Source organism: Rattus norvegicus, chromosome 9 (genome assembly GCF_021556685.1).
Source record: "Rattus norvegicus strain SHRSP/BbbUtx chromosome 9, alternate assembly SHRSP_T2T, whole genome shotgun sequence".
Classification (NCBI taxonomy): domain Eukaryota; kingdom Metazoa; phylum Chordata; class Mammalia; order Rodentia; family Muridae; genus Rattus; species Rattus norvegicus.
In genome coordinates, this window is record NC_141542.1 from 22,664,344 (window position 1) to 22,690,815 (window position 26,472).

General features: G+C 42.6%; 1 protein-coding gene and 1 pseudogene across 2 annotated transcripts; both read right to left on the reverse strand.

The window, feature by feature from the left end:
- Positions 1-5,989: 5,989 nt before the first annotated feature.
- On the reverse strand, positions 5,990-25,887 carry LOC148003512 (disks large homolog 5-like). 2 transcript variants are annotated; one of them, XM_087568799.1, is made up of 5 exons: positions 13,699-13,891; positions 12,820-12,979; positions 11,352-11,483; positions 10,500-10,683; positions 5,990-6,786 (listed from the first exon to the last, which is right to left on the reverse strand). In XM_087568799.1, the coding sequence occupies exons 1-5, from the start codon at positions 13,826-13,828 to the stop codon at positions 6,781-6,783; spliced, it is 612 nt and encodes a 203-aa protein (XP_087424925.1). In that variant the 5' UTR covers positions 13,829-13,891; the 3' UTR covers positions 5,990-6,780. The 2 variants fall into 2 exon arrangements, with proteins under 2 accessions (XP_087424925.1, XP_087424926.1); XM_087568800.1 differs by lacking the exon at positions 13,699-13,891 and adding an exon at positions 25,474-25,887 and having other exon boundaries at positions 5,993-6,786.
- On the reverse strand, positions 19,838-20,790 carry LOC148003513 (reticulocalbin-1 pseudogene; annotated as a pseudogene).
- Positions 25,888-26,472: the final 585 nt, after the last annotated feature.

Genomic DNA, 26,472 nt, shown 5'->3' on the forward strand with positions numbered 1-26,472 from the left:
CTTATTCTTTTCTCATAAAAATTACAGCTTTTACTCTCCATGAACGTGCAGAGCCAGTAACAGATGGTGACTGTTTATCCAGATGATTACTCTTCATGGATATGCATGTAAACATTCTCTGTCGTAAACTGATTATCCAACTTATGATTTGAATTCCTGTGCAAAGTTGTGGTGAACTTTTCACCATGTGATGCTGTGTTCAGAAAGATATAAAAATGCTGCGGACAAAGAGAGAGAAAGCTTTTTAGACAGAACTCAACAGAACAGAACAGAACTGAAGAAGAACTTTGAAGTAAAGGCATATCGTTGAGAGTAAGGCATTGAGAGTAAGGAAATCATTGTGTGATAAGAGCAAGAGGAAAGGAGATAAGAAGAAGAGAGCAAGGAGAACCTTTAAAGCTAAACTTTATGGAGGCAAACTTTTGTAGAAATTTTAGGAAAACGGAAGAACTTAGAAATAAAGGTTAAAATCACTGCTCTTCAGCCTTCAGCCTGGCTCACTGGCTAGCCTCTGCTCTTCAGTCAGGTTCACTGGCTAGCCTCTGCTCTTCAGCTTGGCTCACTGGCTAGCCTCTGCTCTTCAGTCAGGCTCACTGGCTAGCCTCTGCTCTTCAGTCAGGCTCACTGGCTAGCCTGTCCTCTTCAGCTTGGCTCATTGGCCTATGGGGCCCTAGCACATCGCTTAACCATCTGCTCATGACTGCCTGACCACAATGACAACCTGACTGCCCTGACTTCTTAAAGTTGTCCTCTAGAAAGAGCACAAGAAACTAAAGAGAAAAACCACAGGGACCTTTTCCAATGGGCTTTTTTCAACCTTAAGTACTTTCGTTATTTCTTTAAAAAGGTGAAATATAATTTCTGTAATTCATATGTCCAAGAGAGCTGTGCAGTAGTCATTGCTTTATGGAATTTGTTGCTAAATCAAAAGATTCCTTTATTCTATTACGACGTTATCTGTATGTTGTAAGATGTATCTTTGGAAAACACAACACCAAATTCCTAAAATCTAGATGTTTTAAGACGTCAGCTCATGGACAAACATAACTGCTTACCTATCTAGACTGGCCTTTTTTGCTATACTGCAGGTACAATCAATTTTCCACATTACTTCCATGATTTTCAAGAATGATTAAGAGAAAAATAAGTTGAACATAATGGCCAGAAAGGGGATTCTGTCAGGTTGTCTTGTGTGGGACCAGATACCAAGCTATGACTGGTAAGCCTAAAATCACCTGTTCCCGAAACTGACAGAACTTACAGAAAATACATACGTTCTTATCATTCCTCTGCCCCGATGATCAGAGATTCATTGAGCACCTACTACGATCCTAGCACTGTGCATCTAAGGGTGTAATGGTTAATCAAAAACTTAATAAAAAGCTTAATTAAGGAATAAAGAAAAATGAACCATAATTTTGAAACTCAGAATTCAATATAGGCAAAACCACCATTTCTATTTTTTTATTTATTAACTTGAGTATTTTTTATATACATTTCGAGTGTTATTCCCTTTCCCCGTTTCCGGGCAAACTTCCCCTTCCTCCCCTCCCCTTCTTAATGGGTGTTCCCCTCCCCATCCTCCCCCCTTGCTGCCCTCCCCCCAACAATCTAGTTCACTGGTGGTTCAGTCTTAGCAGGACCCAGGGCTTCCCCTTCCACTGGTGCTCTTACTAGGATATTCATTGCTACCTATGAGGTCAGTGTCCAGGGTCAGTCCATGTATATAGTCTTTAGGTAGTGGCTTAGTCCCTGGAAGCTCTGGTTGCTTGGCATTGTTGTACATATGGGGTCTCGAGCCCCTTTAAGCTCTTCCACTTCTTTCTCCGATTCCTTCAACGGGCGTACTATTCTCAATTCAGTGGTTTGCTGCTGGAATACGCCTCTGTGTTTGCTGTATTCTGGCTGTGTCTCTCGGGAGAGATCTACATCCCGCTCCTGTCGGCCTGCACTTCTTTGCTTCGTCCATCTTGTCTAATTGGATGGCTGTATATGCATGGGCCACATGTGGGGCAGGCTCTGAATGGGTGTTCCTTCTGTGTCTGTTTTAATCTTTGCCTCTCTATTCCCTGCCAAGGGTATTCTTGTTCCCCTTTTAAAGAAGGAGTGAAGCATTCACATTTTGATCATCTGTCTTGAGTTTCATTTGTTCTAGGCATCTAGGGTAATTCAAGCATTTGGGCTAATAGCCACTTATCAATGAGTGCATACCATGTGTGTTTTTCTGTGATTGGGTTACCTCACTCAGGATGGTATTTTCCAGTTCCGAACATTTGCCCACGAATTTCATAAAGTCATTGTTTTTGATAGCTGAGTAATATTCCATTGTGTAGATGTACCACATTTTCTGTATCCATTCCTCTGTTGAAGGGCATCTGGGTTCTTTCCAGCTTCTGGCTATTATAAATAAGGCTGCGATGAACATAGTGGAGCATGTGACTTTTTTATATGTTGGGGCATCTTTTGGGTATATGCCCAAGAGAGGTATAGCTGGATCCTCAGGCAGTTCAATGTCCAATTTTCTGAGGAACCTCCAGACTGATTTCCAGAATGGTTGTACCAGTCTGCAATCCCACCAACAATGGAGGAGTGTTCCTCTTTCTCCACATCCTCGCCAGCATCTGCTGTCACCTGAGTTTTTGATCTTAGCCATTCTCATTGGTGTGAGGTGAAATCTCAGGGTTGTTTTGATTTGCATTTCCCTTATGACTAAAGATGTTGAACATTTCTTTAGGTGTTTCTCTGCCATTTGGCATTCCTCAGCTGTGAATTTTTGTTTAGCTCTGAACCTGCTGCAGGCTTTTGAGATGTCTCCATCCCGGCCCTCTGCTGGCAGTCCCTGTCATTGTATGTTGTCCCCAGCATTAGCCAGAGCAATCAGACAACAGGAGGAGGTCAAAGGGATACAGATTGGAAAGGAAGAAGTCAAAATATAACTATTGCAGAGGATAGGATAGTAAACATGAGACACCCCAAAAGTTACACCAGAGAACTCCTAAGTCTGATAAACAACTTCAGCAAAGTGGCTGGGTATAAAATTAACTCAAACAAATCAGTAGACTTCCTCTACACAAAAGATAAACAAGCTGAGAAAGAAATTAGGGAAATGACACCTTTCATAATAGTCTCAAATTATATAAAAATACATCAGTGTGACTTTTATGAAGCAAGTGAAAGATCTGTGTGACAAGAACTTCCAGTATCTGAAGAAAGAAATTGAAGGTCTCAGAAGATGGAAAGATCTCCCATGCTCATGGCTTGACGGGATGAAGATAGTAAAAATGGCCATTTTTCCAAAAGTGACCTACAGATTGAAAGCAACCCCCAACAAAATGCCAAATCAATTGTTCATAGGGTTAGAAGAAATAATTTGCAAATTCATTTGGAATAACAAGTAAGGCAGGATAGCTAAATCTATCCTCAACAATAGAGGACTTCCCTGGGAATCAGCACCCATGAACTCAAGCAGTTTACAGAGCATTAGTGATAAAAACTGTATGGTATTGGTACAGAGACAGGAAGATAGACCAGTGGAATAGAACTGCAGACACAGAAATGAACCAGCACACCTATGGTCACTTGGTTTTCGACAAAGGAGACAAAAGCATCCAGTAGAAAAAAGATAGCATTTTCAGCAAATGGTGCTGGTTCCACTGGACGTCAGCACATGGAAGAGTCCAAATCATCCCCTTCTTATTGCCCTGTGTAAAGCTTATGTCCAGGTGGATCAAGGACCTCTACATCAAAACAGATACACTCAATCTATAGAAGCAAAAGTGGGGAAGCATCTTGAACACAAGGACACTGGAAAAAATTTCCTGAGCAAAACATGAATGGCTTATGCTCTACGATCAAGAGTAGTCAAATGGGACCTCATAAAGGTACAAAGCTTCTGTAAGGCAAAGGACACTGTGGTTAGGACAAAACACAAACCAACAGATTGAGAAAAGACCTTTACTAATCCTACAACTGATCGAGGGTTAATATCCAAAATTTAGAAAGAACTCATGAAGTTGGACAGTTGGACTGTAGGGAGACTAATAACCCTATTAAAAATTGTGGTTCAGAGCTGAACAAAGAATTCACAGCTGAGGAATATGGAGTCGCTGAGAAGCAACAAAAGAAATGTTTAACATCTTTAGTTATAAGGGAAATGGAAATCAAAAAAAACCCGAAATTCCTCCTCACACCAGTCTGAATGGCTAAGATAAAACACTCAGGTGACAGAAGATACTTGCAGGGATTTGAGAAGGAGGAACACTCCTCCATTGTTGGTGAGATTGCAGACTGGTACAACCATTCTGGATATCAGTCTGGAGGTTCCTCAGAAAATTAGACATTGCACTAGCTGAGGCCCAGCTATACCTCTCTTGCACATATACCCAAAAGATGCTCCAACATACAACAACGCACACCCTCCACTATGTTCATAGCAGCCTTATTAATAATAGTCATAAAATGAAAAGATCCCAGATGCCCTTCAACAGAGGAATGGAAACAGAAAGTGTGGTACATCTACACAATGGAGTACTACAGAGGTATCAAAAACAATGACTTCATGAATTTCATAGGCAAATAGAATGAACTAAAACATATCATCCTGAGTGAGTTAACACAATCACAGAAACACACACATGGTATGCACTCATTGATAAGTGGATATTAACCCAAATGCTCGAATTCCCCAAGATTCACAGACCAAATGAAATTCAGGAAGGATGACCAAAATGCTGATGCTTCACTCCTTCCTTTAAAGGAGAAGAAGAATCGCTATTGATGGGGTAGGGAGGCAAAGTTTAGAACAGAGCCTGGAGGAATGGCCATTCAGAGTCTACCCCATGAGTGGCCTATACATATACAGCCTTCAAACTAGATATGGTGGATGAAGCTAAGAAGTGCAGGCTGACAGGAACTGGATATAGATGTCTCCTGAGAGGCACAGCCAGATCATGTCAAATACAGTGGCAAATGCTAGCAGCAAACCACTGATCTGAGAACTGGACCTCGGAGGAATTACAGAAAGATTGAAAGAGCTGAAGGGACTTGCAACCCCATAAGAACAACCATGCCTGCCAAGCAGAGTTCCAAGAGACTAAACCACTACACAATCACTATACAGGGACTGTGCCATGGCCCCATCTGCATGTGTATCAGAGGGTGGTCTTCTTGGGCACAAATGGAATGAGCAGCCCTTGGTCCTGCCTAGGCTGGGAAAGTGGATGGCTGGTGAAGGGAATACCTTATAGAAGAGGGGGAGGGTGATGGTATTCAGACTTATTTCTGGAAAACAAGGAAAGAATAACATTTGACTTCGAAATGAAAGATATCCAATTAAAATTCAACAACAACAAAATGGTGTTTAGAGCTTCAAATAAAAGTCACAATCAGGAAACACAGAATTGTATTCCTCTGGTTTTCTTCAAATATGCTCAGGACCCAGGTAGGTTCTCAGCCCAGGCTGAACCAAGCAGGTTCCTGCCGCTGACTGCTCCTCTATTCCTGTTTCCAGAGGCATCATGCAGATTAATATGGGGCCAGAGATATGGGAAGAGCTAGGCAGAAGTGGCTTTCTGTCCTGTGGTATCAGGATTATCTGCATTCCTGGGTGTTCAACACCCTCTGCCCTGGGATTTGGGTGCAGGATTTCTGATTGCTTTAAAATCCCTTATACCATGTTTTTATGTCCTAGGAGATATTACAGAAAAATTAATGTTTATCCCATTAATTTGTTCAACATGCTCATCCACAGAGTATAATTTAGAGGTAACTATATATTTGACAGCAAGCATACACAGTGGGTACGATATGCATGATGAACTGGAAATTCACAGAGTTGGAAACACAGTGAACAGTGACTGTATAATTGCCTTTGAATCTCAGTAAGACTGATGCACAGTGCCCATGAGAATGCAGAGATCGATCCCTCCCTGATAGCTGTGGGACTTCAGATGTTTACATTAGTGATCAATAAAGAAGGTTCTTAAGAGTGAAGAGTTTGAGATAACTCCTTTATTTACCAGAATACATCCAATTTACTTGATAGTAACCAGATGCAGGTAGTCAATATATACAGTCTACATCCTTATCAAAATAGAAAAGCAAATGAACAAAACAACAACAACACATAATTAACAAATCTTCAAATGAATAGAAGGAAAACCAAATAACCAAAATAATCCAAACTCAAGCAAACTTTAAATAGAGGAATTTCGCTAAGCATTCTTTTGCTGCTCCTTTTGCAGAATAGACTTATAGCCTGTGGCTTGCCTTGGAGACATAGTAGACAAGTAGTTACTGATGGTAATAATATTTTCAAGAGAAGTGGAAGTAGGTCTGTTTGGTTGGAGTGGGAGTATTAAGGAAAAAGCTTACCAATACTGAGTATAAATGATATTACAGACTTTGTTTCATAGTCTGTCCAATGTTGTGACCTGATCTCCATGAAACTCTTCTGGATGACCCATCAGGACAGGTACAAATTTAAACATGCAGAGTCTTTCTGGATGACCAGCAGCTCTTGACTGATGTGCATCAACACTTCTCTGAGTTCCTCCAAAAGTGTACACTTGCTGGAGAGAGCTGAGGTGAAAGTAAGGCCTATTCAATCCAAAGAATGTAAACTAAAGGAGGAAAATGCAGTCCACAATTGCTATGGACATTACAGATGAGATACAATAGTGGTGTATTTGCTGTGCACACTTAGTTCTCCTCCTGTAGCTCTTCTCTCCAAGGGAGATCTTGTCCTGGTCTGTGTCATATTCGAGTTTCTGCTGGAGAATTTCAGACCTAGCAGAGCAAGGGAATAAAGGTTTAGTGAGTGGTTGTCAATTCAGCTCTCCCTCTTACATCAGCTCTGTTCAGTTGGACAATCCAGCATGACCTGTCAGCTGAGGTCAGTCCCTGCATCCCCAAGTGTAATAGAGTACCTGGGCTTGGATTTATATCTCAGCTTTTCAAACTGCTAGAATTTGAACTGTGGAATATGCACTGTACTGGGATTAAGAGAAAAATGAGCATATTTTGTCACTGGTCCAGGTTTATTATATTGAATAATAACATTGTTGCTGGGTCTGAATCTGAGTTCAAGAATGGTATGAGCAACCTAGAATACCATGTGGATTCCTTCTGGAGAACATGTCCGGAAATGTGGTGAAAGTTCTGATTATGTTAGCACTGTAGGAACCTGCCTAGGTTCAATTTGTAACCACTGAATCTGCAAATACACAGAGAAGCCATCTCATTTCAAATTCATGCTCACTACACAGATCCTGTAATCACTGAGAATGTGCTCACAGCAAATCCTCACAGCATACACAAGGAACAGTAAAGTTTATGGTGATGGAGATACATAACAGCACCCCTGTAAGACTATGCTTATTGTAATGCAATTTGTGAGACGACAGAAGAGAAAATGTTCTCAGATCTTATCAGAGAGTTAACAGGAAGAACGAAGTACAAAATACAAAGAAATCCTGAGGATTATACATATCCTGTCATGGACAAAATTCACATAAACTGTACCAGAACAATACTCTGGGTAGTTCTTTAGGTGACTGAAGGTGAAAACCTTGTCAGTGATCAGCCATCCAAAAAGGATAGTTATATAGGGACAGGAAATCCAATTGGCTTCTGCCAGTCTGTGTTCCTGCCTGATCTCAAAAATATCAGAATGCTTCTACAATGTTCCTCCCAAGCCACTTTCCTGGTTGATCGGTTCTTTCTGCTTCAGAATGTCCTGCATTCTTTCCTCTATTCCTTCCTTATCCTGGTCATCAGATGAGTGTACTGTCAATGGAAGCATGCATGCATGTGTGCACACACAAACACACACACAGACACACAGACACACTAATACTAACTCGCAAACACACAAGCCATTTGTGTTTACACAATATAAACATAGTACATTGCAGTGTTTACTTTCCCTTTTAATGCTTAATATAATGATTCCCCAGGATACTCTGCAGGCCTAAAAACAAATGTTGAGTGGGTTATGAACATAGTGGTCATAGCCTATAGACAGCTCAGTCAGTGATGTGCTGTCCTCCCATAAACCGACATAGAATCAGGGTTCTTTCCCTATTACCAATCTGGCTTAGCAAGTTCCCAAGGCTGTGTAGAGCAGTCTTGTTTCCCAGCACATGATCATATGTTGGTGGTGGACTAGACTCCTGTTCTTGTTCACTGTTTCAGACTTTCCCCATAGAGTGCAGCTTCTTCTAATAGGAGCTCTCTTTACCATAGCCTGAGTGACTTCATGCCCAAAGCTATGCCCCCAGAATCATAGGAAATCTCCATAACCAGGATCCAAATGAACAATGTTTCTACCTATTATGTGATTGTGTCACAGATATTTGGAGTAAATAAATAAATGCTTACATGGATTATCTCACACTGAGTCATAATCCATTGAAAGGCTCCAACCTCTCATACAGTTTCCCTCCTTGGACCACTACAACCCAGATGTGCTCTAGTTGCACACCTATTCTTTTCTCTGGGATCTCCGGGTCAACTAAGACTTCTGTTCCACTTAAAGAACATGGCTTCTCACAGGCCTTTCTGATCGTCCACTAACAGACCCGTCTGAATTTCATCATTTCTCCTAACTCCATTGAGGCTGAAATTAACTGAGAGAAAATGATGTTGATTGACAGCACTTGCAGAATGCTACACAGATAACATAGGGGAGCGCTTTAGATTATCTGTGCACCTAAAGGGGCTCCTGAAACTGCCCTGTTCTTGCACCACAGCATAGCTATGGGGCTTTTGCTGGATGATGATACAACTCTAAGCAACTCAAATTCTCAATGAATAAAATCCAAGCCAAACTCCCAGCAGAAACTGTAGTGTGCCAAGGTAGCTGGAAAGAAATGGTAGCAGGCAATGTGGAAAGCAACCTTGGAGAAGACACAGTGAGTGACACAACCTTCCAGTGGGCTTTCACCATTCACAAAGAACAGAGAAGGATCATAAATCAATGGATTTTATAAAGCAGCCCCCCTTACCTCCATGTACTCCATTCCTTTGATGTGCTCCAAAGGATTTCGATGCAGACCAGTCATTTTTCCCTAATCACTTGAAAATCTAACTTTACAAGTGTTTTGGGTTCTTTTGCTGTACAGAGCTAGGTGGAGATTCCAAGTGATTGGGGTGCTATATTTGATATTCATGGAGGCAAAGTGAACTCTTAGATTCTTTTTCTCATGAAACAGGGCAATAGAGACTCACCTGTGCAATTATGCACAGGGAAACACACACACACACACACACACATACACACACACACATACACACACACACACACACACACACACACAAAAGAACCCATACTAGAAACACTTGGAAAATCATCCAGAATTAAACCCACAACATGAGCATAAACATGCTGAGCCACAGCTGGTACACACAAACACACACACACACATACACACACACACATACACACACTCACACACACACAGAGTCACATATAAACACCCTAACACACACTCACAGACACACTCACACACACATACACACATACACACACTCACACACACGTACACCCACTCACACACACATACTCTATCACACACCCATACAGACACACACACAAACAAGCACAAACAGCCACACACACACACACACACACACACACACACACCAAAAATCGCAAGTCGGCAGAAAACAATGAAAATCCCATCATACTGGAGGAACAACATAATATAGACTATTCAAAGCAGGTATTTTAAGAGAGAATCACTACTCAGCCATTTTTCCTGAGAGGAACAAAAAGGCCTAGATAGCACTCTTCTTGATGAGAATGGGGGTAGATAACTCTGTTCTTGAAGTCTCAAATCTCTCATGCCAATTGTCAGGTTTTGAGAACACCTTTCCACATCCCTGCTTTTCCAAGCATCTACAGAATATAAGGTCAAGATATGAACTCTCCAGCAACACTCGAACAAAACAGGACTGACATGCTGCTACTCTTTCTCTGTCAGGTACCATGATTTAGGAAGCATGAAGAGATGGTCTTGATATACAGGGAAAATGGTGGAGAAAGAACAAATCCACCAAAAGATGACAGTGAGAACCATTTCTTTGGCATTTCCACCAGGCTCTCCTCCTTCTAAACTATTTAGTTCCTGGAATCTCACAGGACCCCTGCAAAGAAAATGGGCTCTGGGCTTTTGCTTCATCCCTCAAAGCCCTGCTCTAGTCTAAAGAGGGGCTCCCACATAGCACCCTCCACACATATGGCATGTAGTGCTGTGATGTGTGATCAACCCATCTCCCTTAATAAACTGCAGATTCTCGAGGAGCAGGAGCATTTGCTTTCCAAACACGCAGTTTCTTGAAGAGGGGCTATCTCCACAGAAAGCCTTGTAAACCATCACATAAATGAACACTTGGATGAGACCTAGGTCAGGACATAGATCCCTCAATAGACAGCTACATTGGTTGTCTATGTTTATGGTAAGACATGAGGACAGCCTGACCCTGAGTCCTAACCCTACCTGCTGTTGCTTGGCACTGGGGTCACAGATGATCATTCTGGCCTCTTCACAGAGCCTCTTTGCCTCCACAGAGGATGCTGGCAGTTCAGTCTGCTCCACCAGCAGTTTTCTCTTCTCATTCAGCAAAATCTGTATATTGTTCTTCAATTGAGCTTGTTCACGCAGGAGCTGGGAGTGCCTCACGCTGAACCACAAACAAAAAATGGTAAATGCCTGCCAGCTTCTATTTGCCTGTCACTCTTGCAATTACAATCATCCCTTTAAGGGTCCTCATCGCCAGAAGTCCCCAGACTAGAGCCACACTATACAAGTTAGCACCAATTAGAGGAGGTCAAATCCAGAGGACACATTCCCTGTGAATGAAAGTACTTCTGAAAATCCTGACACTAAGACGGTTTATATAAATCAAGGTAGAAGAAATGGTCCATAAGGGAGCTCATATGTCCATAGTATGCTGAAATCATCTGCAAGTAGAGGTCAAATCCCCTCTGAGGGAGGATAGAAGATGCAATAGCTATACAGTCTTTCCATGTGTTTCTCATGGATCACAGATCTTTAAATCTCCTGTCAGATCCTAGAGATTCAGAGTTGATTGCTATTCCCATCATGGTGCAAACCTTTTCTATCTAGAGGATCCTTAATGGGGAAAATAACAATTGGAGGGTCTTCTACACCCTTCACATGTAGGACATCTGAGTCCAAGAGCTACAAATCTAAGACCCTTGCCAGGAGGCAGCCTTCTTGTTAAGAGTCAGACACCATGGAACCAGAGCCCCGACTTTTGTTCAAAGTCATACAGGACAAAAGCATTCCCTGCCTAGTGCTGGGTTCTCATCCCTGTTCGCGACTCACCGGTAAGAACTATTCACTTGTATGAGCTCCTTGTACCTCTCCATGGCATCACTTATTGAGTTGGTCATCATTTGCATAGCCATCATTCTCATCTCATGTTCGGATTGAAGGACTGGCAATTCGACATCCAGCCTGGGTTAGGTCATGGCCAAAGGAACAAATAATGTTTTGAACTCACGATTTCAGAATTAGGAGAAATGTAAATAAAAAATATATATTAAAAAAGTTCAAATTCAAGGAATGGTGGAAAGGAAGAAAGTGGCAAACTCAAAAACCAGACCAAAACCCAACAGGGAGACTCAATCCACAGAAAATATTTCCATGTAAATAAGCAAATTTCTTTTGAAATAAGGACTCCTTAAAAGCCTGGGGAGATATGGTTCTGCAAAGACTTATTATTTAGGAGTGGGCAGAGCCTGAGACCTGCCTGTTTGGAATAACAACTGTCAAGAATTTATTCCCACAGTGACCCTTTCTAGGTCACAATAAACCATCACTGGATAGTTAAAAAAATAAAAAACTAACGATCAAAGCAGGTAAAAAAAATTAGGTGAAATCAGACTGTTCTCTCAATTACTTAAACCCAGTATATAGCACATTCTTGCTCCTTTGAAGTAGTTGTACTGATTAAACTTATTATCCTGGGCACAGGAAAACAGAGCCACGGTACCAGTTGGAGGGACCTGACCTTCAAGAGCTGGCCAGGTGAGCATGATGGAATTGACTAGTTCAGGAAGAAGATTCCTCCAGTCTGTGCCACAGCTTTGGGCCCAAGAGAAAGCTGTGATGACATTTCTCTTGTTTTGAAAGCAGGTATACTCAATCCTTGGTTTCTATCGTTACATGAATTCCCAGAGGGCATAACTAAGTTTGACAGGGAAGAGGATTTATAGCACCTCCTCCCCTCGGGAGAGTCCTGGGTGCCACCAACGTATACAGAAGGAGCAAAGTGCTCTGTTGATCAGTGTGGGCCTCCATATACTCATCACTATCATGACCTGCAAACTGTTGATCAAACAAATCCTCAGACCCCATCAAAGGTCCCAGACGTCCTGATCCTGAGTAAAACACCACATATACTTCCACATACATACATACCAACCCATATCCAAACACATTTAGAATGCCAACTACATCCATGGAGGTGCCATAGAATCAGTGTATAATGAACAAATTCAGAGGAAAGAGTGATGACGTGCAGGCATTTCATTCACACACACAGTTGCAGCAAGTGTGACCAGGTCCTTCCAGCTGCTGACAGAACCAATGCTAATCCAAGAGGCTCAGGGTCAAGTACAAAATAGGTTGACCCTAAACACACAGCACCTAGCTTATCTCACAAGCAAATGCCTGCCAAATCTCCTTAAAATCCAGGATGAGAGGTGAAACTCTCTCGTGCTATGAGGAAATCTGGGTTAGCAGAGAGAGAGCACAAGACAGTGAACAGGTTACTGGGCATAATGACTACCTGTGGTCCCACTCATCATAGATATAAAGGTCCAGGATTTGGTAAAGTTCATCCCTCTCGAATTGACACTTCTGGATTTCAAATTTGAGTTCCTCCAGTTCCTTTAGAAGCTCCTCTTGCTTGCTGATGACACTTTGGGATGATGCCTTCCTACCAAAACCTGTAGATAGATAAACCCAAGTGAATTTGCATATTTGATGGACCACAGGCAGAAAAGATCATTCTGAATCCCAAAAGGAGGTTCAGGAAGGGGAAATAGTAGAGACTGGGTGAATCCCTGGAAGAGCAGAAAAGCTTTCTTAAAGGTGGATTCTTAAGCTATGTCCCTCTTCCCAAACTCTAATGCCATACACGTGCCACACTCACTATTACAGGACCCCTCACCCTGAACAGTATAACCTGACTGATACATAAACATCTGGGACAATGTTATCTCATATCAGATGTGGTGCAGTCAATCCTGGAGTTCATAATGCTTAGCACCATCAAGCTCTAATCATCTGTGTTGCAGCTCAAAGTGTCTGAGCACTCAATTCATGACTAGGGGTGCATCCTTCCTTGTTCTCGCCATCAGACACTTATGTAACCTACAGTAATCTAGAGGATGAAGTGCTTCAACTCCCAACCATGGATGGTCACATTGTTAATCTCACAGTGCCTCCTCCTGCCATTCATTGACACTCACATTTAAAAACGTTCAAGAAAAGACACTGAAGGCTTACCACTTTCTGGCTTTCTCTCAAATTAAAGATTAGGAACTCCTGAGTCTTGGTTTGCCTTTGAGAAATCCCAAGGCTCCTGCTTGTAAGGCCTAGTATTAGAAGGCACATCTCAAACCTACCTCCTTGAGGATGTTCCCCAACTCTGCCCAGGACTCACCAAGCCTTCCCCAGAATGATTTCCTCCTTCCTGTTTCACTAGAGAGGGGGTCAGCTTCCCTCTGACCTGGTGTGGTCTCTCCTTGATCTCCCCTTTCCTTCCGAAATAGCCTGAGCAGGTGGCGAAACATGCCTGCTTGTGAACCCAAAGGGAACTGAAGGAAGATCCCAAAGGCAGTTGGTGTCACCACAACACTGGTGACATCACAGAAGATTCTAGGGATCTCTTAGATACAATAGAGTGTCCAGGGAAGGGCTTACTGATGATGTCACTGGAAAGTTCTATGGCCTACCTACTAACCAGCTCTCCACAAAGTGATGAATTTCTGTGGGGACCCTTTCCTCCAGTCTCTCATGTGTCACTGGGAATACCATTTGGCAACCTCTATTTCAAACCTAGATATGTCTCTCTGCTTCATTAGAAGTCAACAATGCTTGTGCTGGGGAGAGTTGCTTACAACCCTGAATTGGAGAACAGATTTTTCTTAGCTCCCAAATCTCTAGGGGCCAAGGAGGGGGCAGTTTTTTCTTAAAAGTAAATCTACTACCCGAGACAAAGCATGTGACATACATTTCGATTCTTCAGCTTTTCCCTTTTTGTGGAGGCCAATATGTTTCTTCTATACCTCTGAGTGTATAAAACCGAGAAATAGTTGATTAGTGTGCAGTCCTTGACAGCTGACATTGTTTCCAATTACATATCCATGTATTTCACAAAATAAATGGTCTGTAATCCTATTTTTTTGCAATAAAAACTCCTTTTTCTTGGGAACATAAGGACCAACTACAGGGCATAAATAAAATAATAAATTTCTTTCCCTTTTATATATAAAGTAGGGCATCCTCCCTTTCTCAAATATAACAAGACAATTAAATTGGACGTCAGTGAGCAAATGTCAACTTGGAGCTTGTGTTACTACATTGTAACCACATAGCCATCACTTCTCCAATATCATTCTTCCTGAATAGGCAAGTCTAGGCATGAGAATATTGGGGGCTGCACCATGATCCTTTACTCCTACCAAACATAAGAATCAGGAGGATGGGAAGGGAGTGGAATGGCCTGAGTTCAGTTTGAACCTCAATTTTAATGGGTCCATAAGTTGAGGAGGGAGTCCATTTGGCATTGTGATATATGGATTCTGTCTTCTTATACTAGGTGTTATAATTCTACCTGAATGTGTGCTATAATGCCACCCCACCTCACAGATGTAAGAGTGAAAATCATGTTTGACCTTTCTGGGAAGAGCTCTGCCTTTTACTACCATCTAGAGTTATACAACATCACTTTACAAAGCTCAGAAGAGAGGGGTGCAGATGTGCACCCCGTAGAAGTTGAGGATCTTTTCTTCTAATTAAGGCACTTGTTTTTCCTATGTAATTTTTCCCTTGCTCTTTTACTAATGGTGGCTGACTTCTTTCCTGGCCTGAGGTAAACTGGAGTCCAATCTTTTGGATTACGGAACCTTCTATTTTTGAGATGACAGGCCCACCAAGGGTCCTACTGCATACAGAAGGTGTGAATAAGTCTCATGGGTTGGAGTAAGTTAAAAAGGTCTGTGACAACAAAGAACTGATTAAGAAAACAAGAGACCAGCTGCTCATCAAGATCACAGTTGTATGATAGTAAGAAAATGTGAATAGGGCATCGGGTGAAAAGATAAATTAATTAGGAGGTCATAGGCCTAGAAGGGGTAGCCTTTGCTCTCAGTGGAGCTGCCATTCTTTCTGCCATTCCTTGCCCTCTGCCACAGGGCCAGAGACTTCCCCAAACAACTGGCTGGCCTTGCTAAAGACCTGGCAGGGCTTCTCCCTGTAGAATAGGACATGTAGAGTCCATGAGGACTCACCAAGAGGTCTCCTCCACATAGGTTCCTTGTTGTCAAAGGGAAATGTTCCTGCAGAATCCTGCCATGGCAGCAGGAATTCGACCTGGCTGCTCTTGGTCCAGCTCACTGGGTGCAGGCCTGAGGCCCAGGGGTATCTGGGGAAAGAAGCAGCACGCACTACCTCACAGCTCTCTCTTTGTTGGATGCAACTGCTAGGACTGTGATGGGAATTTGTTTCTTGGGATGTTTATTAGAAATACCTACAAAGCTGATTAAAGTTGTAACATGCCTTCATACCCAGCGTGCAGAATGTTTTTACATCGTTGTTGTTCCTGTTTTATGTTTGGATTTTGTTTTTTAATCCCCTCAGGAAATTTCCCTGTGCTTAGAATGTTAAGCACATGCTCGGGAGGGATCGATTATTCAAGTTAGGCAAAGCTTTTGTTCTCACCATCCACTCCACAGATGATGCCATTACTTACTTTCAAATAAGAAAACAGTCATAGAGAAGTAAATTAACCTGTAAGCTATCACAGAGGAAACACATCATGATTTTGGAATGGCACCGCAGTATTTTGAATTTCCTAAGTTATTTTTATTTGAAACTTTTTTATTGGATTTTTTGGGTACATTTCATTTTTTTTTTAAATCCTTAAAGGTATCTTTTATTCCTCTCGTCCCATTTACAAGGTGGAATTTCACCTGTGATTGTTAGTCCAGATAGTTTGGTCAATGGCTTAGATATCACCTTCGCCTAGTTTCCTTGGCATAAGCTGTGTTAGAAGCAGACTCAAAGGTTCAGGACTCAACAAATAATGAATTCCACTACATCTGGATACCTAGCCTCACACCCAGGAAGGGACTGTATTTCCATTAACTATTTAAAAAAAAGATGCAATTCAGTAACATGTAAAAAATTTCTCACATATATTAAAGTGTTTACCATGGTCATACAGTTTTTCAAATACCTGGCATTCATCTTTTTCCAAGTCCTAAAATTTCTTTCTTATTCACATTTTCTTTTTTTCTTGATTATTTCTTACTATTATTATCATCTTTTAAAATTTTGGTTTTTAATAAAAAAATACTTTTTATTTACATTTCAAACCTTATTCCCTTTCCCAGTTTTTGGTCCATAAGCCCCCCTCCCGGGACCCTTCCCCATATGTATGGTCCCCCAATCCACGCCCCTTGAAACCCTTCCCGGACATTCCCCTGCACTGAGGGTCCAACCTTGTTAAGAACAAGGGCTTCCACTTCCACAGGTGCCCCAACAAGTCTATTCTCTCCTACATATGCAGTTGGACCCCTGGGTCAGTCCATGTATAATCTTTTGCTAGTGGTTTATTTGGTTGGCATTGCTGTTCTTATGGGGTTGCAAGCCCTTCAGCTCTTTGAATCCTTCCTCTAATTCCCATAAAGGGGGTCCTGTTCTCAGTTCAGTAGTTTACTGCAAGCACTGACCTCTTTATTTGACATGCCCTGGATGTGTCTCTCAGGGGAGATGCATATCCAGTCCCTTTCAGTAAGCACTTTTTAGCTTCATCAATCTTACCTAGTTTTGGTGGCTGTATATATATGGGCCACATGTAGAGCAGACTCTGAATGGCTTTTCCTTCAGTCTCTGCTTTAGATTTGGCCTCCATATCTCCTTAGTGCTCATGTCTTCGAGACTCTTCCCTACTTTTTATCTATTACTTTCAGTGTATCTGGTTTGATGTGGAGGTCCTTGATCCACTTGGACTTAAGCTTTGTACAGGGTAATAAGAATGGGTCAACTTGCATTCTCCTACACGCTTACCTCCACTTGATCCAGCACCATTTGTTAAAAATGCTATGTTTCTTCCATTGGATGATTTAACTCCTTTGTCAAAGATCAAATGACCATAGGGGTGTGTGTTCATTTCTGTGTCTTCAATTATGTTCCACTGATCTGCCTGTCTGTATGCCAATACCATACAAACTATTGCTCTGTAATACTGCTTGAGGTCAGAGATGGTGATTCCCCCAGAAGGTCTTTTATTGTTGAGTATAGTTTTGCTATCCTGGGTTTTATGTTATACCAAATGACGGCAAATTGCACTTTCTACCTTTATAAAGAATTGAGTAGGAATATTGTTGGTGATGGCATTGAATCTGTAGATTGCCTTTGGCAAAATGGTCATTTTTTACCATATTCATCCTGCCAATCTATGAGCATGGGCGATCTTTCCATCTTCTGAGACCTTCTTCAATTTCTTCAGAGATTTGAAGTTCTTGTCATACAGATTTTTTACTTGCTTGGTTCAAGTAACAGCAAGTTATTTTAATATTATTTGGGACTGTTGTTAAGGGTGTCATTTCCTTAATTTCTTTCTCAGCCTGTTTACCCTTTGAGTAGAGGAAGGCTACTGAATTGTTTGAGTTAATTTTATACCCGGACAGTTTGCTGAAATTGTTGATCAGGTTAAGTAGTTCTCTGGTGGAATTTTCGTGTTGCTTAAGTAGACTATCATATCATCTTCAAATTTTAGTATTTTGACTTCATCCCTTCTAATTTTTATCCCTTTGACCTACTTTCATTGTTTGATTTCTATGGCTAGGACTTTAAGTACCATATTGAAAAAGTAGGGAAAGAGTGGGCAGCCTTGTCTAGTCCCTGATTTTAGTGGGATTCCTTCAATTTTCTCAGTTTAGTTTGATATTAGCTACTGGTTGGATGTATTCTGCCTTTTCCTATATTTAGATATGGGCCTTGAATTCCTGATCTTTCCAGGACTTTATTAATAAAATGGTACTGAATTTTGTCAAATGATTTCTCAGCATCTAATGAAATGATCATGTGGGTTTTTTTCTTTTGAGTTTGTTTATATGGTGAATTTTGTTGATGGATTTCTGTATATTAAACCATCTCTGCATCCTTGCCATGAGGCCTACTTGATCATGATGGATGATTGTTTGGATGTGTTCTTGGACTCAGTTTGCAAGAATTTTATTGAGCATTTTTTTCATCAATATTCATAAATCAAATTGGTCTGAATTACTCTATCTTTGTTGTATCTTTGTGTTGTTTAGGTATAAGAGTAATTGTGGCTTTATAGAAGGAATTTGGTAGTGCTCTGTCTGTTTCTATTTTGCGGAATAATTTGGGCAGTATTGGTATGAAGTCTTCTATGAAGGTCTGATAGAATTCTGCACTAAATCCATCTGGTTCTGGGCTCCTTTTGGATGGGAGATGTTTAATAACAGTTTCTATTTCTTTATGAGTTATGGGGTTGTTTAGATGGTTTATTTGTTCCTGATTTAACTGTGGTACCTGGTATCTGTATAGAAAATTGTCCATTTCCTCCACATTTTCCAGTTTTGTTGAATATATGTTTTTGTAGTAGGATCTGATGATCTTTTTAATTTCTTCAGAATTTGTTGTTATGTCTCCCTTTTATTTCTGATTTTATTAATTTGGATATATTCTCTGTGACCTCTGGTTAGTATGGCTAAGTGTTTATTTATCTTGTTGATTTTCTCAAAGAACCAGTTCCTGGGTTTGCTGATTCTTTTGATACTCGGTTTTGTTTCTTCTTGTTTGAAATCAGCCCTGAGTTTGATTATTTCCTGCCTTCTACTCCTCTAGGGTTTATTTAATTGTTTTCTAGAGCTTTGAGGTGTGCTGTCAAGCTGCTGAGATATGCTCTCTCTTGTTTCTTTTTGCAGGCACTCAGAGCTATGAGTTTTCCTCTTAGCGCTGCTTTTATTGTGTCCCATAAGTTTGGGTATGTTGTATCTTCATTTTCATTAAATTCTAAGAAATCTTTAATTTCTTTCTGATGTCTCCAATGACCAAGTTGTCATTGACTTCAACTTCCACGTATATGTGGGCTTTCTGTCCTATTTGTTGTTATTGATCAGCAGCCTTAGTCCGTGGTTTTTTGAAAAGATGCATGAGATTATTTCTATCTTCCTGTACATGTTGAGGCTTCTTTTGTGACCGATAATATGGTCAATTTTGGAGAAGGTACCATGAGATGCTGAGAAGAAGGTATATCCTTTTGTTTAAGGGTGGAGTGTTCTAAAAATATATGTTAAATCCATTTGTTTCATAACTTCTGTTAGTCTTTCTATGTCTCTGTTTAATTTCTGTTTCCCTGATCTGTCCATTGATGAAAGTAGGGTATTTAAATCTCCTACTATTATTGTTTGGTGCAATTTATGATTTTTTTAGAAAGGTTTCTCATTGTTTAGGGACACAACTGCTATATACTTGACAAATACAGCAATAACCCAGAACATCCGCAGGAAGCCTGTGACCGTTGGCCACATGAGGATGAGCTTCTTTCAAAATTCATCATGATTTTTGGTAAGATCTTTCATGTCAGTGGCTTGGCTTCCCACAAACATGGTCCAGTTGTCTAGAATCTCCTCTTGGACAGCATCTCATGCTTGTTTTTGTCTGACTCATACACCAGATGCCGGGCTTCAGCCTGTGCATGGTCATAGTCCTGAGGGAGGATCCAGTGGAGAATCTCATCCTAGTCCAGCTTCCCATCCTTGTTCAGATCTGGGAAATCATTGAACTGCTCCCCAGACAAAACCCAGTCTGTCTTAGGGCAATTGTCCTAATGTGAAAAAGATGTCCACAATGTACTCATCCTGGTCCACAAAACCATCCCCGTTCTTGTCGATATCCTCCAGGGTTTCCAGAACTACAATCTCCTTCATATGTTCTAAATCCTCTTAGTGCAGAAAAGCAATGAACCAGTCCTGAGTAGCTGTCAGGTCACCGTCAAGGCCTTAAACCTCCTCTCATCTCGTAGAGGCATCTTTTTAAATTTGTGATCATCACAGCCGTCTTGGAAATCAACAAGGTGTCCCAGGTAGTAGCCATAGGTGGCCTGCTTGTATTTTTCCCAGGAGATTTTACAACTATGTCCCTATCATAATCCTTCCAGGGTTTAGCCACATTATGGTAGATGTATCTTTTTTGTACCTGTTTGATCCAATCTTTCAGGTCTTCAGTAGTAACAAGGCCACGTCCATCACTATCAATTGGGTCAACAATTTTCCCCAGCCTCTCCTGCTCTCGTCCAGGCTTAGCTATCAAAGGTCTTGGAGTCCTCCTTGCCCAGGAAGACCTCATGATCGTACAGGAAGCTGGGCTTATTCTCTGGTGGCCACTCGCCCTGCTCTGAATCGGGACAAACCATGTGCTCCTTGCTCACCATGCTCTTGGCATGAACGCCAGGACCAGTGCCAGCAGCAGCCCATGGAGAGTCCCAGGCTGACACCATGCACCACAGTCTCGATCAAAGAGAGGCAGCAGGGAAGTAGGGGCTCAGAGCAGCTTATCCGCTGTCCCTTCCCCAGAGAGGGCTTTTGTTACATTTTGAACGTTATCCATTTTCCTGGTTTCCACAAAACCCCTTATAAAACCCCCTCCCCCTTCTACTGTGAGGGTGTTACCACACCCACCCAAACACCCAGGCCTATCTGCCTCCCTGTTCTGGTTTCCTCTACACTGTGGCATCAAGCCTTGACAAGACCAAGGGCTTCTCCTCCCATTTGTGCCCAAGAAGGCCATCCTCTTCTACATATGCAGCTGTAGCCATGGGTCTGTCCATGTGTACTCTTTGGATGGTGGTTTCGGTCCTGGGAGCTCTGGGTGTTTCTTAGTGTTGTTCTTATGGGACTGTAAACCCCTTCAGCTCCCTCAATCCTTTCTCTTACTCCTCCATTGGGGACCCTGCTCTCAGCTGAATGGTTGGCTGCAAGTATCTGCCTCTGTATTTGTCATGCTGTTTACCCCCCTCTTTTGAGCAGATCACCACAGAGCAACGAAGATGTATTGTCTTGGCGTGATGATGTACAGACAAATAGATGCTTTCTTAATTCTTATGATGGTTCTATAAGAATTCCTAAAATTAGATTAGTAATTTTAAGCTCCTTTATAATGGGACAGCTATTATGTTTTCTCTGGTAATCAAAATTGCATTGAGAACTCTTCCTTCTTAAACTTTCACGAGTGAATTGCTTCTGCAATACCAAGCAGGCATCTACAAATTAGAACCCATGCTAAGAGGGTATAAACCAATTAACAAAAGTTCACTAAAAGAGAACTAATGATTTACTATAGGTGCAAGGACTGAACGTAAATAATTGACTGGATTTGCCTATAGGCAATTTCACTTATTCTTTTCTCATAAAAATTACAGCTTTTAACTCTCCATGAACATGCAGAGCCAGTGACAGATGGTAACGGTTTATCCTGATTATTACTCTTCATGGATATGCATGTAAACATTCCCTGTCGTAAACTGATTATCCAACTTATGATTTGAATTCCTGTGCAAACTTGTGGTTAACTTTTCACCATGTGATGCTGTGTTCAGAAAGATATACAAATGCTGAGGACAGAGAGACAGAAAGCTTTTTAGACAGAACTGAACTGAAGAGAACAGACCTCAAGAAGAACTTAGAAGTGAAGGCATAGCGCTGAGAGTAAGGCATTGGGAGTAAGGAAATTATTGTGTCATAAGAGCAAGAGGAAAGGAGATAAGAAGAAGAGAGCAAGGAGAACCTTATAAGTCAAACTTTATGGAGGCAAACCTTTGTAGAAATTCTAGGAAAACGGAAGAACTTATAAATAAAGGTTAAAATCACTGCTCTTCAGTCTTCAGCCTGGCTCACTGGCTAGCCTGTGCTCTTCAGTCAGGCTCACTGGCTAGCCTCTGCTCTTCAGTCAGGCTCACTGGCTAGCCTGTGCTCTTCAGCCTGGCTCACTGGCTAGCCTCTGCTCTTCAGTCAGGCTCACTGGCTAGCCTCTGCTCTTCAGCCTGGCTCACTGGCTAGCCTTTGCTTTTCAGCCTGGCTCACTGACTAGCCTCTGCTCTTCAGTCAGGCTCACTGGCTACCCTCTGTTCTTCAGTCAGTCTCACTGGCTAGCCTCTGCTCTTCAGTCAGGCTTACTGGCTAGCCTGTGCTCTTCAGTCAGGCTCACTGTCTACCCTGTGCTCTTCAGTCAGGTTATCTGGCTAGCCTCTGCTCTTCAGTCAGGCTCACTGGCTAGCCTCTGCCCTTCAGTTAGGCTCACTGACTAGCCTCTGCTCTTCAGTCAGGCTCACTGGCTAGCCTCTGCTCTTCAGCCTGGCTCACTGGCTAGCCTCTGCTCTTCAGTCAGACTCACTGGCTAGCCTGTGCTCTTCAGCCTGGCACACTGCCTAGACTATGCTTTTCAGCTGGGCTCACTGGCTAGCCTCTGCTCTTCAGTCAGGCTCACTGGCTAGCCTCTGCTCTTCAGCTAGGCTCACTGGCTAGCCTCTGCTCTTCAGCTTGGCTCACTGGCTAGCCTCTGCTCTTCAGTCAGGTTCACTGTCTAGCCTCTGCTATTAAGTTAGGCTCACTGGCTAGACTCTGCTTCTCAGCTGGGCTCACTGGCCTATGGGGCCCTAGCACATCGCTTAACCATCTGCTCATGACTGCCTGACCACACTGACCACCTGACCGCCCTGACTTCTTAAAGTCATTCTCTAGAAAGAGCACAAGAAACCAAAGAGAAACACCACAGCAAACTTTTCCCATGGGCTCTGCTTTAACCTTAAGTGCTTTCATTATTTCTTTAAAAGAGTGAAATATAATTTAGGCTATTCATATGGCCAAGAGAGCTGTGCAGTAGTCATTGCTTTAGGGAATTTGGTACTAAATCAAAAGATTCCTTTATTCTATCACGATGTTATCTGTATGCTGTAAGATGTATGTTTGAAAACACAACACCAAATTCCTAAAATCTAGATGTTTTAAGACATCAGCTCATGGAGAAACATAACTGCTTACCTATCTAGACTGGGCTTTTTTGCTATACTGCAGGTACAATCAATTTTCCACACTACTTCCATGATTTTCAAGAATGATTAAGAGAAAAATAAGTTGAACATAATGGCCAGAAAGGGGGTTCTGTTAAGTTGTCTTATGTGGGACAAGATACCAAACTATGATGGTAAACCTAAAACCACCTGTTCCCAAAACTAACAGAACTTACAGAAAATACATCCTTTCTTATCATTCCTCCTCCCCAATGGTCAGTGATTTAATGAGCACCTACTACGATCCTAGCACTGTGCATCTAAGTGTGTAATTGTGAATAAAAAACTTAATAAAAAGCCTCATTAAGGAATGAAGAAAAATGAAACATAACTTTGAAACTCAGAATTCAATATAAGCAAAACCACCACCATTTCTTCAACTGGTGATTTCTGAAAACTTCATCATTTTTTCCATGGGCTTCTACAGTAATGATACTCAGTCTTGATTTTGTAAGTCACAAAAAGCAAGTCACACTTCATTCTTGGCTCCCACAACTGTCAAAGGGAACAACACTGTTGCTGTCCATTGTGCTTCCCTATCAATCCTGCTATGGATGGTAATGAATTCCAGTCTTTTCAATGTGAAAACAGGCCACCACTTGAGGGGAAAGGTTATTAAAATTACCCAAACCGGTATATTCTCTAAAATTTTCACATAGCATTTTACTGATATCACAATGTAAATTCACCACAAATATTTAACCAATGAAAATATTGAATAGCTCTGCAAATAGGAGCGATAATCATATATACTTGAAAACAACTATTATGGAAACAAAGGACGTACTAGGAGAAAAGATACATCACTAAAAGCTACACAAGCAGCAAAAAAGACACTACATTTCTTGGTTTAAAAGTTAGGTGATACACTTGATCTTTAAAGACAGGCAATGTACTTGATCTTTAAGCCCTTCAACTGTGCCCTGTCCACATAGAAACTGCAGTAGATGACAATCTTTTGTAAGATTTATTTATTTATATGTGAGACAATGCAGCTGTCTTCAGACACACCAGAAGAGGGCATCAGTACTCCTTACAGATGGTTGTGAGCCATCATGTGGTTGCTGGTATTTGAACTCAGGACCTCTGGAAGAACACTTGGTGCTCTTACCCACTGAGCCATCTCTCCAGCCCTCACAATGGCCTCTTACACAGCATCACAGTGGTCTATTTCACTAGATGGCTCCAGGGTGATAACAGAGAAACTTTCACAGTTCCTGAGCACTTCTGAGTTCAAATACCACCAGTGCCCACTCTGTGCTGTTGGCACATTCTGACCTGTCTCCTAAGGGTTGTCAGCCACAAAAGGGACGGGTTAGCCCCAGACAGCATTCACTGCCCAATCCTAAAAACCCCCTCGATTCTGAAAAAGCCACATTCCATGCTTGCTCCATATTTGAGGAAGCCAAATGGTTGATCTGGCTCAAGGCTCTACTTTTCTTAGCTCATCAACTTTCTTTTTCCACTTCTTGTCACAAGAAATATTTTTTTATGCTGCAACTACACTGCAATGTTTGAAGGAAACCACCATCAACTCTGGGTGTCACCTCTTGAAATTTAAAATTCACAAAACAATTCGTGGCTTTCTAATCAGCACCATGGAAAATAAACAAAAACAAGCAAAACCATTCCAAAGGAACTTGCTGATCTGGAGGCCTGCTCATAGCAGGCAGGAAAGAATTAAATTATGCTGAACTGTAATCTCTCAGAGTTCTGGAGGCTAAAAAAGAAGAAATTCCTGTTTATGTTCCCTTTCTCCGAGTAATTGAAGGAAGGTATTTTACATCCTCCAAATACAATCTCTTGCAAGGGGCAACCAATTTCAAAGTAGATCAGAAGAAATCTATTAAATAATACATTCATTGCCTGAGGTTTTAAGAAAATATTTTCCCACGATCCCCGTCCTTTAACAGCACACTCCAGATTACCTCTCCATTCTTTCTCAATGCCATGGGCTTTCCAATCCCTACTTCAGCTCTCCATACATCCCTGAACCCTCCCTTCCCCTACCCAATGGGCTCACTTTGCATTGCCTCCTTCTGCCACTGCTTTCCCAGGGCTGGGGTGTGGGGGGCCCAGAAGGAGCCTAAGGAGGGACGCGGGTCTCCTACCTACCTTGATTCTGCTGCTCTGGCGGTGCAGCCCGCCCTGCTTGCTGCTTGCTGTCCCTGGGGACCAGACCGAGGTCCAGCTAGGGGTCCGCGCAAGCGCCACGCTTCGAGGTCCCCTGGCAGGACTGGCCTGGGCTTCTTCCTTGGACACTGCGAGGCTGTAGTCTCCGTTGGAAACGCCGCCGCTGTCATAGGGCGCCTGCCCCAGGCGGAGCTGACCCCCAACGCCGCTAAGGTCCCCTTCCCTGGTCCCTTCTTCTGCTTTTTCTTTTCTTTTTTTCTTTCTCTTTTTGTTCCCGACGTGGCGCCTGCGAAGAGCTCGCCTCCAGGAAGGAGGACATCGTGCAGGCAGAATCACCTCTGGGCCCTGCCGGGGTCGGAGAGGGAGAGAGAGGAGTCAGCTTGGGCGGCGGCGCCCCGGCTGCCAGCCCCTGCGGAAGGAAAACTCGCCCAGGCACACGGGCTGCTGCCGGCGCCAAATATAACGCGTGCGCCCGGAACCCCTCAGGCCCTGCGCTCACCCACGAGCTCCGCGTGCCCTGAGGCCCGGCTCGGGCGCGGTCGAACGGCGGGGTGGGAAGGACACGTGTGCCCACTGCGTAGGGCAGACAACAGGGCGAGGCGCGACACCTGAGGCCTGTGGTGCGGGTAGCTCCGGGCTCGGTCCAGGCGGGTCAGTCCCCTCTCAGGGCTCTGAGGAGGCGCAGGGCGGCTTCTGCGGCCCCCAGGCCCAGGGAGACCTAACTGTGGCCATCGCCTCCGGAGCTTCCAGGTGCCCCAGGCTGGAGGCTTGGGCCTGGCGATTGTGGTTGCCACTCTCCTAGGCCGGCTCAGCAGGGCGCAAGCCACCACCTGCTGTCCTCACCTGAAGGCATCCTGATGGCCCTGAGAGCCCACATCCAGCAGGCGAGCCTCAGGGCAGGGGGCCATGGTCTTGGGTCTGCACCTTGTTGCCAGCCCCTCACACATATGGCAGCATCACACATATGGCTCCTTCTACCAA

What these genes read in the sequence shown, in the direction of transcription:
- LOC148003512 (XM_087568799.1), bottom strand. Translation starts at nt 13,828, where the DNA reads ATGTTTCGCCACCTGCTCAGGCTATTTCGGAAGGAAAGGGGAGATCAA. An exon ending in TATGATGAGTGGGACCACAG is followed by an intron (nt 11,484 to 12,819) that starts GTAGTCATTATG and finishes GACCTAACCCAG; the next exon opens with GCTGGATGTCGAATTGCCAG. An exon ending in CAAGTGAATAGTTCTTACCG is followed by an intron (nt 10,684 to 11,351) that starts GTGAGTCGCGAA and finishes TTTGTGGTTCAG; the next exon opens with CGTGAGGCACTCCCAGCTCC.